Consider the following 12736-nt stretch of genomic DNA (forward strand, 5'->3'; position numbering starts at 1 on the left):
TTTCTCATTCATGTCAGGTACTTAATTAGTCTTTTTAGTGTCCTCTAGTGATTGATCTGAACCATCTCATCTTGTAAGCGCGCGTCTACATAGGTGGGGCTGGATTTAGTGGGGGCGAAGGGTCCCACGGATTTTGCGACGCCAGTCACCGCCAAAAATTTCCAGTCCCATCGAATCGAACTTCGCATTGCGCTCAAGCTAGGACTTGAATGGATTGTACCAGCTCCTGCAATTTATAAACCTCGAAACATGGCGCCCACAGTTGATCCAGATCATGCGACCTCCGCATCGGAGGAGGAAATTTTGTCTGATGCAGCTTCGTCCTCTGACGAGTCCGATTACCTCGACAGCGGCGCATCTCGAAAGCGCCGTAGGACCGCAGAAGTATCCCAGGATGATGGTGAAAAGATTGACTTTGAAGACGACGACGATGATGACGATGATGATGACAACGACGAGGAGTTGAAGAGAGTGTTATCTACAATTCAAGTGCCTTCTCGAATTAAGCGAACTGGTCAAGCCGAGCAAAAGGAAGTTCAAGCAAAGCCTGCAATCGCACCCAAAAACTCGATTCAAGCCCCTACCGACCCGAACACCACTTTCTCAGCGCTCAATGTGCGACCATGGCTGGTACAATCGTTAGGAAATATGGCCATCAAGCGACCCACCGGTATTCAAAAGGGCTGTATTCCTGAGATCTTGAAGGGAAGAGACTGCATTGGTGGCTCCAGAACAGGAAGTGGTAAAACAGTGGCGTTCGCCGTACCTATTCTGCAGAAGTGGTCTGAAGATCCTACTGCGATCTTTGCTATTGTCTTGACACCAACCCGAGAGTTGGCGTTGCAAATTTTTGAGCAGTTCAAGGCCATCTCTTCTCCTCAAAGTCTCAAGGCCATTCTGGTGACAGGAGGCTCAGATATGCGAACACAGGCAATTGAGATTGGAAAGCGACCGCACGTTATCATCGCAACCCCAGGACGTTTGGCTGATCATATTCGCACTTCCGGAGAGGACACTATCTGTGGATTGAGGAGAGTTAGATATGTGGTTCTTGACGAAGCTGATCGACTTCTGAATGCCACTGGACCTGGCAGTATGCTTCCCGACGTCGAGGAATGTCTCTCGGTTCTACCACCAGCTACCGAACGACAGACACTACTCTTCACTGCTACCATTACACCAGAGGTCCGCGCCTTGAAGGACATGCCTATTAAGCCTGGCAAGCAGCCAGTGTTTGTTTGTGAGGTCGATACACAGTCGTTGGCTATTCCTGCAACACTGAAGCAGATGTATGTCAAGGTTCCTGTTACTCACAAGGAACACTACCTCCACGTCTTCCTACTCACCGAGGCGAACGTCGACAAGACTGTCATTCTATTCTGCAACCGAACCTCGACCGCCGATTACCTTCACCATCTACTCCGAATGTTAGACCATCGAGTCACTTCTCTACACTCCAAACTACCCCAGAGGCAACGAATCGACAACCTGGCCCGCTTCCGTGCTTCAGCAGCTCGTATCCTCGTAGCAACCGACGTTGCTGCCAGAGGTCTGGATATCCCCGAAGTCAGCCTTGTTATCAACTACGATCTGCCTCGTGATCCCGACGACTACATTCACCGGGTTGGTCGTACAGCCCGTGCGGGTCGCAAGGGTGAGGCTGTCAGCTTTGTGGGACAGCGTGACGTGGAGTTGGCCCTGACCATCGAGAAACGTGTCGGTCGCGACATGGAGTCCTGGGAGGAGGAGGGCGTTAACCTGGAGACACGTGTGGTGCGAGATGCGCTCAAGCTTGTGTCCGAGAAGAAGCGCGAGGCTTTGTTGGAGGTGGAGGAAGGCAGGGAAGTTGGTGGCAAGCGAAAGCGCACCAAACAAAAGTTACGTGTGGAATAAGTTATTTGAATCTCAGGATAAGAAGTATAGACAAAAGCGAATATTGTTTAATAATGATAGTACCGAACTATGTACTTTACTGGCATCCATTACTCGCATGATGGAGCTAGTAGCCCACCTCATCGACCATACTAAAACGCCAGCAAAACGGCCAACACTAACTACACTTCAAAATAAACAATAAACTCCATCGCAGCATAAGCGGTAAACAACAAAAAGAAGAAAAAGAAAAAATATGGTGCCCCCAGCGAGGATTGAACTCGCGACCTCAGCATACCTCCATGAAATCGTGGACATATAAGAGCTGCGTGATAAACCACTACACCATGGGGGCTCACGGCCGGAAATCCCGAAAAGTAAGTATATAAAGGTATGCTGCAACCAGACAGCAATGCAAAAACAGCTTACAGCGGGAGAAACTCATCAAATTTTCGCAAAAGAGTGACGGGAATGTAGGTTTTGTTCTTTCCATAGGAATTCTCTCGTCTGCTGGTACTCTGTACCTACCGTTCCCCTTTCATGCTAGGAACTGGCGTTGCGTGACTCGGTTGACATGTCTAGCTACATGCTGCAAAGTCAGATCTGGGAAAGAATATGATTTCCTTTTTCTGTAACTAGAATACTTGGAATCAGCGTCGGTTATTAATCTATCGTGTGTGGTCAATTGGCCGGTTGAGATAACAACAAAACGCTGGATCGCCAGTGTCGGCTGGTAGACTAAGACGTCTGCTTCCATGAGACCGCATGTTTCAACATAGCGTACGATATGAAGTTGAGAACCAATCAAGCAAAACACTGCACTTCATCCGACTCTATTTGGAGGTCAGCGTGAAGCTTCTTCTCCCACGATATCCGTCATTGAACTCTGTCCCAACGGATACTACAGACCAGATGGATTACCCGACGAATCGATATCAAGGTTACAGTCAAAGCATACTATTCATGCACAGTTAAACTCGATGACGTTTCCTTGTTCTTGTTTCAACATAGCTGAGATCCTTATCAAGTCAAAGAGCTGTTGGAACAACATACCCTTTTGGTGTGTTGCACTCCCTGGATCGTGGATGCCTGATGACACTCTACAAGCTCAAACATTACAACATAGCAGATGCTTCCAAATTATATCCTATTGTATATATGAGTGCCAACATACCTAGCACGAGACGGTCGATTACTCAGTGCTTAAGTAGTTTGCTCAAGGTTTGTAAGACTGACCTTGATATCCTACTGTGTATTGTAATGCTTATGCAGCCAGTCTACCATTTTACCTATGAGTTATCGTATTGGCTATAAGTCTGTTTAGCTGAACTTTGACGGTATGCTACATCTATTGGGCATATATGTAAGGGGCTTACCGATCATTCTCTGCTTGTCTGTGGGTTTGTAAGTTTACGTTGCACATGTTTATAAATCCACCCCTCAAAGAGACAGAAACAGAGTTCCAGTCTTAACTATCACCAATAAGCCTCACCCGAGCCCGATTGAACCCTTGTATTTATGAATGTTTATTGCTGAAGGTTTCTTTGTAAAGGTACGCAAACTCGACATCCTTTACTTGACTTACAAATGCGGTTGATCATTATTGGAGTATCACAAATGCTAGAATAAGTCCAAGTTACATCTAGCACACTCTTCCTTTGGGTGGGTTCCCGTACAACATGTTTATAAACATGGATGGTTGGTTTTATATGATTCCATGGATTCCGGCAGCGCATAGTTGTCAGTTGTAAGACGTCACCTAGCGTGCTATGGACGTATCGAAATACCAGTGCCTGTTGGACTTTCTCTCATATTATTTAATTAAAGACAACATTACCACGAACATGCGTACATGCGAAGTTTTCCAGAGTTATCTAATAGCAGCCGAAGTCTTGGTGTTGTTGTAAATAGCCTAACCTATACCGTGCTATGTGCGAATTTGTTGCAAAAGCAATGGCATTTTCTAAGAACCCGAGTTTAACGATCGAATCACACGTAGTTCCAAATGATGTAATGATGATTAGCAACATCTTTGAGATGTTGTCTTTCAGTAGTCTTGTTGAACTAAGCTGTTACTCATTTCCCGACATGAGTGACGTGCAGTCCAGTGCAACCTCGAGCGCATCAATAGACAGGTTTGAGGAATGGCGTAGAATAGCAGGTCTTCGCCGACAGAAAAGACCCCTAAAATCCAGCTATCAAGCTCAGTTCCCTGGTTTGAGCTTTCGAGACTCGGAGAAGCGGCACTGGAGGGGCTCCCACTTTGTGCATGTGAAAACTTCCCCCCTGAGCACAATTCTCAGCAGCTGTTTAGTAACAGGCCAGCGGAACCTCTGCCGTCATTTCGACTTTACCAACGTCCTGGAAAAGGTTATTTGGAATAGAACCGATTTCGTACCCGCCCTTGATGGGTTTGATGCCCGATACTGCTGTTAGTCGCCTTGATCGCTAGAATTTGAGACGGAGTTTTGCAAAACTGCGAAAACACCATCCGTACTATCACAGACCATCATGACCCATTAAACAAAGATTTTTGGATTTCGCCCTCTCCAGACTCCAGTCCGTGTCTCACAGCCGAGGCGATCTTGCGTCACTGAGGGTACCGATCTGAGCAAAAGTCGCCGTGCAAGTTTAGCGAGAGACTAAACGTTTGGATCGGAGATTTTAGACGATCAATGCATACCCTGAAGTGACGTAGATTGTCCACATAGCCAAGACTGGATGGCAAAGTGCGTGTATATAGAGAATAGAGTTGGCGAATTGCCTTCGCGATTACTGCACTTTGAGGCGAGTTATGTGATCGATAGATGATCTCTTTCCAGACGAGGAAAACCACAGCGCGTGGCTTTGACTTCAACGACGTAGTTTTGTGGCGTTAGAGGAGACTCGTGCCTGAACCGACTGACAACGCACGGCTGTGGTGTTGTTGGCATTGTAATTGGTAATTTGTCTCGAATGACATGCTCAACTTGGGTTGAAGATTCACGTCATCGTTCTATATTGGGATAGATTTGAGTTGAGGACGGTTTGGCATGTGCCGAGCCGTACCATGCCATGCTTCCGTTGAGTCTGTTTGAAGTAAGCGTGCGATGCGATGCGATAAGAAGCCATCCATTGCAATAAAACAAAAACATCAAAGACGTCAATAGACCGGAATTTGCGGCTTTATCCAAAACTGCGACAATGAGCGATAGAAGGACGGATCCTTCGGAGCTAGGAATTAAACATGCTTGTTGTGTTACTGTTATCTATTCCCTGTCTCTTCTGGCTTCGCTTCCCCACGTTTTTCTCTCTCAAGCGGCAGATCGGCGATTATGAACTCCGTGGCTTTGTCTTGCGGCCGTGACTCTTCCTCCGAGTCGATCAGATCAGATCAGCGGGCGTGTGGAAAATGGAAGGATTCGCTCGGGTCGGCGACGGATGCTTTGTAGATCCGAATGCGAAAAAAGGTCTGCTAGGATTAATCACGAGAGCATTTCCCATGAATTTCTTATCACAAATAAACAGAGTATTGAAGTCGCGTCCTGGTATTGATGATAACTATTGCAGAGTAAATAGCGAAATGAAAGAGCTTTAGATGGCAGCTTGTAGAAGCTTCTCACTCAGCAATTCTTACCTTATCGATCGCATTAGGAATCAAGGTGTAAAAATCAGGCAGTATTGCGAGATTAGTGGAGACTGATCTTCTAGAGACACACCCCCGAACAACCTTCGGCCGAGAAGAAGGCGTAAGAAGCAAAAGTAAAGAATCGACTGACAAAGCAGAAATTAAGGGACCATCCGCTAAAACAACCCAATTCGGCCCAAATATACGCCAAAATCCCAACACCGGCCTATTCCTGTCCCGACCTAAAATATGAGTCTGAGTCTGAGACTGAGACTGAGATTGTGAATTGTGAATTGTGACCGACTTCAGTTGTGATAATGAATGGACTTCAGCAATCTCCGCAATACAGTCAGCATTTGCATTCGCATGTAAAAGGCGGACAACCTTAACCAGACCAGCGGTCAAAGTACATTCGCACACATTCGCACATAAGCGAAAGGGGCTCACCAACCATATTCTTCCACGAGAGGCACGGTCAGCCTGTGCTGTGATGTGTTATTTACGGCAATCTATAGTGTTCTCTATACCGTACTTTGCAATATGCACGGTAGTAAGTAAGCGGACTTTGGTCTGTTTTGTGTTAAACCCTTTTGAGACTGCTTTACGATGAGTATGGATGACTCAAATCACCACCAAATCCAAATCCAAATTCCCAACAAGGGTCCTCATGCAGATGCGAATGCAGCAAAATGTCGGTCGAAGCCGAGAGAACGCAGTATTGAGCCCTTCCATCAACCTTCGGTGCATTGCATAGGCTGTGAGTTACAGTGCAGTACAAGAACCCGAACAGAAGGAATCTTGCATCCAATGACCGGCATTCGGCTTGTCAGTCACAAGGAACTATTCGGGAACCTCCCAACGAACAAGAGAAAAAAAAAAAAGAGAAAAGACCCATTGTTCAAGGTGTCTCGATGTGAATACCGCCGAGCTGGCCGTTCTTGATTAGCGAGGTACAGTACCGGCAAACGGGTACATGTAGGGCCAGTGCAGTCGTGCGTGGAGCCATTCCCGACGGTGGAAGCGAAAAAAGAACGAAAAATATTTCCAAAAAAGCGGAGTTTCATGAGACGAGTGACTCTTCATCAATCCCGTGTAAAGGCCGTGACAGCGGAGAGTAACGGACGGTCACAGTCACACACACCCAGAAGGTGAATAAGTGGCTGCTAGCTCGGTGAGCTCGGGAATCCGGTCTCCATGGGCCGGCAATAACATGGCTATTACACTTACAATTACAGTAACAAGTCAGACTCGGCATCATCTTGAACCGATTTACAAGCCGCGTATCCGAGTCGGCTGAGTCTCGCTGTGATCACGGTTATTGATCTGCTGCGGGTATTCGGATCAGGTTGTCAGAAGTCTGTTTACACGAGAAATGCTACATACGTATCCACGGTACGGAATTGAACAGGGATAAAGAATAGGCTTCAATTGCGTGCCTGGAAACTAACGCAGCAGTGAGAGATGCCTAACGATTATCCATCCATGGAAACAGGCAGTCGTCAAAAGACAGAGTGAAATGGCCGGGCAACGCCATGGAATCGCGGGATAATTCCTTATGCGACGCAAGCGGAATTAGGTTGCCTGGTTGTTGTCGATACAGTAGCTCTTGGAAAGCTCCGTAGCCACAACGGTTCGGTTGTCTGTGTCAAAAAGCTTGGCTAGGTTGGCTGGCTGTAAGCTCATTATCGTTATCGTTAAGAGTTATGGTGGTGACGATTGAGAGGCTTTGCTTTGCTTCCCCTCATTGGTTGGTATGAAGCGTAACTCGGTGTTTAACTCGAACCCGACATGCATGGGGGCTGAAGGAGTGAAAGTCATCTTCACCTCAGCCCTACGATTGATACGTACGTATGTATTGTCAAGGACGTGGCCCGCGGGCTATGTCAGGACCCCGGAAAGGATGGGCTCTAAGTGGTTGCTCGTTCTCGCTCTCGCACTGAGTTGTCGTTGTCATCGAATAACCTCTTCGCATTATTACCCCTTTCGCAGGAATCTTTCACGGCTTGGCTACTGGGTTCTTAATGATAGTTTGACAAGCGAATGAGGCGGAGTTGGGACTCGACAGGGTACTCGATGCGAAGCGAAGAGGGAGACGCAATGCGGAGGTATTAGTCGACCACTATGTGAAACTGCCCTACATTAAGGGGTGCCCATTAATACCATCACGAGCTTGGCTCAATTGACAAGCGTTGCTATTTTTTAGTTTTTTAGTGTTTACTGTACTCTACCTCACCTCATAAGAAATTAGTGAGGCCAGTCAAGTTCGTTTTGGGGGGAAGGAACCCTTATGGGAGGTCATCCTCCTTGTCATCGTGACGGGGAATGAGAAACTCAACAAGGTACTGAACTGAAAAGATGGGATGGACGGCACGGACACGGGACGCAGGACAATGTCTTGGATTAGGAATTGATGGATGCATAGATCGAGTCTATTGTTACTATACAATAGACTGTTGCTGAGCAGCAGAACAAAGAGTCATCATGATAATTAGCTGGAGTTACAGTAGTAACAAAGGTGTCTCAACTAGAGAATTCATTCAAATCAAATCAAATCATTCAGTGACTGCATTAGATTCGAGTCATCGCCGGGTCGGAGCCTCAAACCCGATAGCGACAGGGCGTAATAACGATTAAACTTTACGGTACTTGGTGAGAGCCAGAGAGGTGCTGAGAAATCGCACCTGCGTTAGTGTCTGTCTCTCGCTGTAAGGAAGTATTCAGAAGGGCGACGCTTGTAAATCCATTCTCGGATTTGTCTTCTCCCTGGCGGAGGTAAACGGACATGGACAGAATCTAATCTCCAATTGGTCGAAAAGACAACGCTAAGGCATTCGGTTTCTAATCAAGCACCTACGCTCCGCTGACTGAACCGCCAAAACCAGCCTGCGATTATGAATCATTTTACGCCAGCCCTGTGCGAGATTGCAGACCAGCGAGTGCCATCCAATGCACTCTGCTTACAACGCTGGACTGCGTGTTGAGTTGGTATTGCGCAATCCGTGGAGAATAATGAACATGTTTGAGGCTGCTGGAGAATCATCCAAGGGAAAGGCAGACGGAAGTTGCAGTTACTGAGACACCAGTAACAAAAGAACATGGAAGAACCCAAGAAAAGTAAGGAAAACCTAGGATAAGAGCATAACGCATCACCCATTTCGGGTACATTTTGCGCGGACGGTACCTCTTCTGACCCCATAATCTGGCGGCCTAACCGAAGTACCCAGGCCCGAGCATTGACATGGGCCTCCGTAAGGTCCGCCAGGTCGGGGCCGTACAGAAGAACGTAGGCCTACGTGTCAAGCCGTCAGTTCATTTTTCAACGGTACCTGGATTCTCACATGGTCCATGCCCCGTAACAGAAGAAAAGACAAGACGGTCTAGTCTAGAGAGTTTCTATCCGTAAGCTTTCGCGGCTTCGCGGTGTCTAAGAGTCATCCGCTCACCCACACCACCCTTGTCACCATCGATCACTAAGCTTCGCACACCCCCCCGGACGGAACATGACAAGGAAGGGCATTTCTCGCACTCCTCGGGTCCGCGCGTGCAAAGTCCGCCAAGCGGCGTGTCGGGCATAACTGGTAATCCCCATGTCCACGCCCTTGGAGCCGTGAGACAACATGAAAAGTCCGTAGAGGATCAACTTGAGTTAAAAGATTCGCTTCCCCCCGTTCCTAGATCCAGATTTCCTCTCACAGCATCAGTTCAAAACACAAGCTTTCGAGATCATCATAACATCTCCACATCATCACTTCTGTTTCAGCTTATTTTCAAGGTACTCAGTTACTTACAACTAGTCCCTTATCACACAATCTATCAAGTCATTGTCACCATTTACCGAAACCCCCCGGCCGCTAATACAAGCCTGCCGCAATCGGGATTGTTGCCTTGACTCACAACATCCATCAATCCATCTATATACATATATCTAGCCGAGGACCCCTGGCTTCTTTCAACATGTCCACAACAACCACAACCACTTCTTCCATTCAAAGGCCAACTGCCTCCAAGACTTCTTCTCTCCGACAGTCCACACTCAAGAAGAACATGTCTATCACACAAACTTACTACCTCGCCCACAAGGCTCGGGCTAAGCTCTCTCGAGAGGCTGCCCAGCCCGATCACGACCTCCGTCTTCTCGTCGGCCACGCCAACCTCCTCGACTCTCTGATGCTTGAGCTTGCCGACGCTGAGCGCGAACAAGAACGCTGGTTCAACCAGTCCGTCCGAGGAGCCAACTCTCAGCAAGAACGACGAGTCCAGTGGGCCGATGAGGTTGTCCAGGAGGAGGACGAGGATGACTACGACTCCGACTCTTCTGACTCTGACGACTACGACTCTGAGGATGAGGACATTGAGATGTCCAACACTCCCTCTCTTCCCGCCAAGGCCATGAGCCCCCGAATCAGCCACATCGAGCTCGACGACGACATGGAGGAGGACGATCTCGAGGAGGACTACGCCCAGCTCGAGCTTGTTCGAACACCATCTCACTCCAACTCACCACCCGAGCTCCTTGTCGACCACGACTCAGACTCTTCCGACGAAGACTCCATGCCACCATCGCCCCCTCAAGCCATCCTCACTTTCAACGAGAAGGATGTCAAGGAGCAATCGCAACAACAACAAGAATCCAGTTCACTCTACGATGAGGAGTACTGCCTGCCAGCCCGCAACCCCGCGAGGCTTGTGTCGGCCATCTCGGTCTACTAAAGCAGGAGTCACTCCGACTCTTACCTCTTATGAATGAATTGTGATTTCTTTAGCGACTTGTTTCACATACAAAGCGATTCGGCGGGCATTACACATGGCGTTTTTTGTTATACAAAGGGATACCACACTTGGGATTTTGGGATACAGCAAAAAAAGCATTCAAAGGATACGACTTTTACGGTTTTTTTCATTGTGTTATTACAACAAAGACAGATTTTCACCACTCTATTATTATGACGGGAACAAAGAAGGAAAGGGAATTGTACCAGGCAATGAGGAATTGAATAACATCATGGTTGAGCGCCGCTCCCGATAAGAGGGTTGAGTGGCAGCTGAATCAGTTAGATAGTTCAAAAAAGACTTTTAAGAAGTCTAAAAACAAATAAGAAAACATTCAAAACAATCATATCATCTTTCTCTGCAAACTGTGAATCACATTCTGTTCTATTCAATATCGTGACATTTACCTCGGTCTTGGTGGTTTAGTTTACTTGTGTTAGCCGGGCCTTGACGCCATGGTCGCCGGCCGATAGTCACCGGGAATCCCTTATCAGCGGCGAAAATTCTTTGTCCGCGAGTCGTTGTCGTTATCGGGATCGGGCTCAACGCAAAGCCGATCGAAAGAGGAAGAGGGGAGTGTCCTGTCTTGTCTCTGGACCAACGAGCGGCGCAGGACTAACGGCGTGCGGCGCTAGAACGACGCCCTTGCTTCGATACGTTACTCATGGTGAATGATTCATCAGCGAGGCCCGCCCATCATGAAAACTCAAGTTTGACTGTTGACCTTGACGTCCCACCCATCAGGGTCAGGGTTAGAGATCACCAATCACGAGTTCATATTGAGACACAACGGTCGGTAGTTTTGTCAGCGGAGTTATGATCAAATCTTGACAGAGAAAGAGAATTATCATGACAACGCTGTTTCGGAGCTTACAAAGCCCCGGTAACATTTTCAATAGAATACTTGGAATGGCTGGCTGACAGGCAGGGAACGTCAACGCCAGGGCGCAAAAACCATGGTCACTGCTCAACTCAACTCAACTCAACCCAGTTACAACTTACAAGCATCTTTATTAGCTTGGCGAAGAAGAAAAGAAGGCAATAAAATTGAAGATGGCGAAACCGCCATTTCTTCGTTCTGTCCGTCCTCGTCTTCCGCCTTTTTGTCCGCCATTTCATCGGGCTCACTTTTTTGCTTTGGCATTTGCTTTTGCATATTCGCCCCTTGTTGACGAATTAACTAACCCTTGGCAGAAGTCACAGCCCGAATAATTCAATATTTTGTAACAGATTTTTGGATCTTCCGCTAGTTCATGATTCCCTCTCCACCAGCCATGCGCCGCATTGAGCCGAAAACTGGAGACGCTGTGGATATCTTTTTCTTGTTCTTTGGTGTTTCCATCAAGAGGCTGAAAAAACTCTTCGATGAAATCGTGAATCCTCAACCAGGATTGGCCCCATGAACAAATTGTGAAGTCAAGGGGGGCGTGGGATGGACTTCTATCTCCGCTTTCACATTTCAATTAATTGAAATTGTTTAAAGAAAACTCTTTACGATGGGACGCGACTCCATTTCTTGGGCAGTGACAAGCCCAATATGGATTCACATGTCTAGGATGCATCACGATGAAGCGGGACGGGACAGAAGGGACATGAATTTTCTTTTTTCTTCTTGACTTATCCTTCAGATCGTAGACACGTCTCCTAGTCGCTGTCCACTCGGGAGTCTTGATTGCCATCTTGGCTTTTGAATTAGGTACAGGGCTTCTTTACGGCCACAGGCCCCATAATCCCAGGCACATACTACCATGCAAGGGCACGTTTGTTGGCACCGGCGTTGTTCGTTCTAAGCTGAACTGTTCCATCTGGTTTACTGACCGCTTGGGCGTGTCGTTGCTCACCGATGGCTGACCTGGCAGCGCAGTAGAAGCAATGGAACCTAACCTAACAATTGGAAGCTCCGTATGTGCCTTTTTTAACGGGACTTGCAGTTGAGGGGAAACGGAACGCTTAAGCCTAGTAGCCCTAGTGGTACCTAGCTAGCACAGCACAGCCAGCCCCCTTACTCTGTGCTTTACTGTAGATGGCTTGATCAAGATACCGGTATGGATTGTAAAGGGCGGTAAAGGGTGAATTGTCAACTATCGTACCTAAGCGAACTTTGTTGGCTATCGTTTCACTATCCATTTATGCATGGCTTCTTTCTCAACAAGGTCAATTACCATTTTTGGTGAGGAGGGGAAGAAAGGACCTGATCTTCGTGTTCGGAAGTCTATCCTATCAGCAGCTAAAAGTAGATCTTTCTAGGGAAGGGGTTGGGGGGGAAGACGGAAACTGGGGTTGGAGATGATCTGTGTCCTGTCCTGTGATCATAAGATTGATAAGGCCAGAGACAGCCCAGACCAGCAGACCCCCTGTTCCTGTTTATCGATGCGGCATACGCGTACATGCCTATGGAGTACCTGCAGTGGTATCCGTAGTATGCCCCTTAACTCTATGCTTCTAGTAATAGTAATCGTATCTAGGTACGATGGATCGAATGGTGAA

General features: G+C 47.5%; 2 protein-coding genes across 2 annotated transcripts; both read left to right on the forward strand.

Annotated features, from left to right (window-relative positions):
• Positions 1–249: 249 nt before the first annotated feature.
• FIESC28_09288 (uncharacterized protein) lies at positions 250–1893 on the forward strand (the record flags this gene model as incomplete). Its single annotated transcript, XM_031163425.1, has 1 exon — positions 250–1893. The coding sequence occupies one exon, from the start codon at positions 250–252 to the stop codon at positions 1891–1893; it is 1644 nt and encodes a 547-aa protein (XP_031012513.1).
• A 7540-nt stretch (positions 1894–9433) lies between these two features.
• Positions 9434–10189, forward strand: FIESC28_09289 (uncharacterized protein; the record flags this gene model as incomplete). Its single annotated transcript, XM_031163426.1, has 1 exon — positions 9434–10189. The coding sequence occupies one exon, from the start codon at positions 9434–9436 to the stop codon at positions 10187–10189; it is 756 nt and encodes a 251-aa protein (XP_031012514.1).
• Positions 10190–12736: the final 2547 nt, after the last annotated feature.

The sequence above is a fragment of the Fusarium coffeatum genome (assembly GCF_003316985.1).
Source record: "Fusarium coffeatum strain FIESC_28 chromosome Unknown BRIP53273_contig_234, whole genome shotgun sequence".
Taxonomy (NCBI): Eukaryota; Fungi; Ascomycota; class Sordariomycetes; order Hypocreales; family Nectriaceae; genus Fusarium; species Fusarium coffeatum.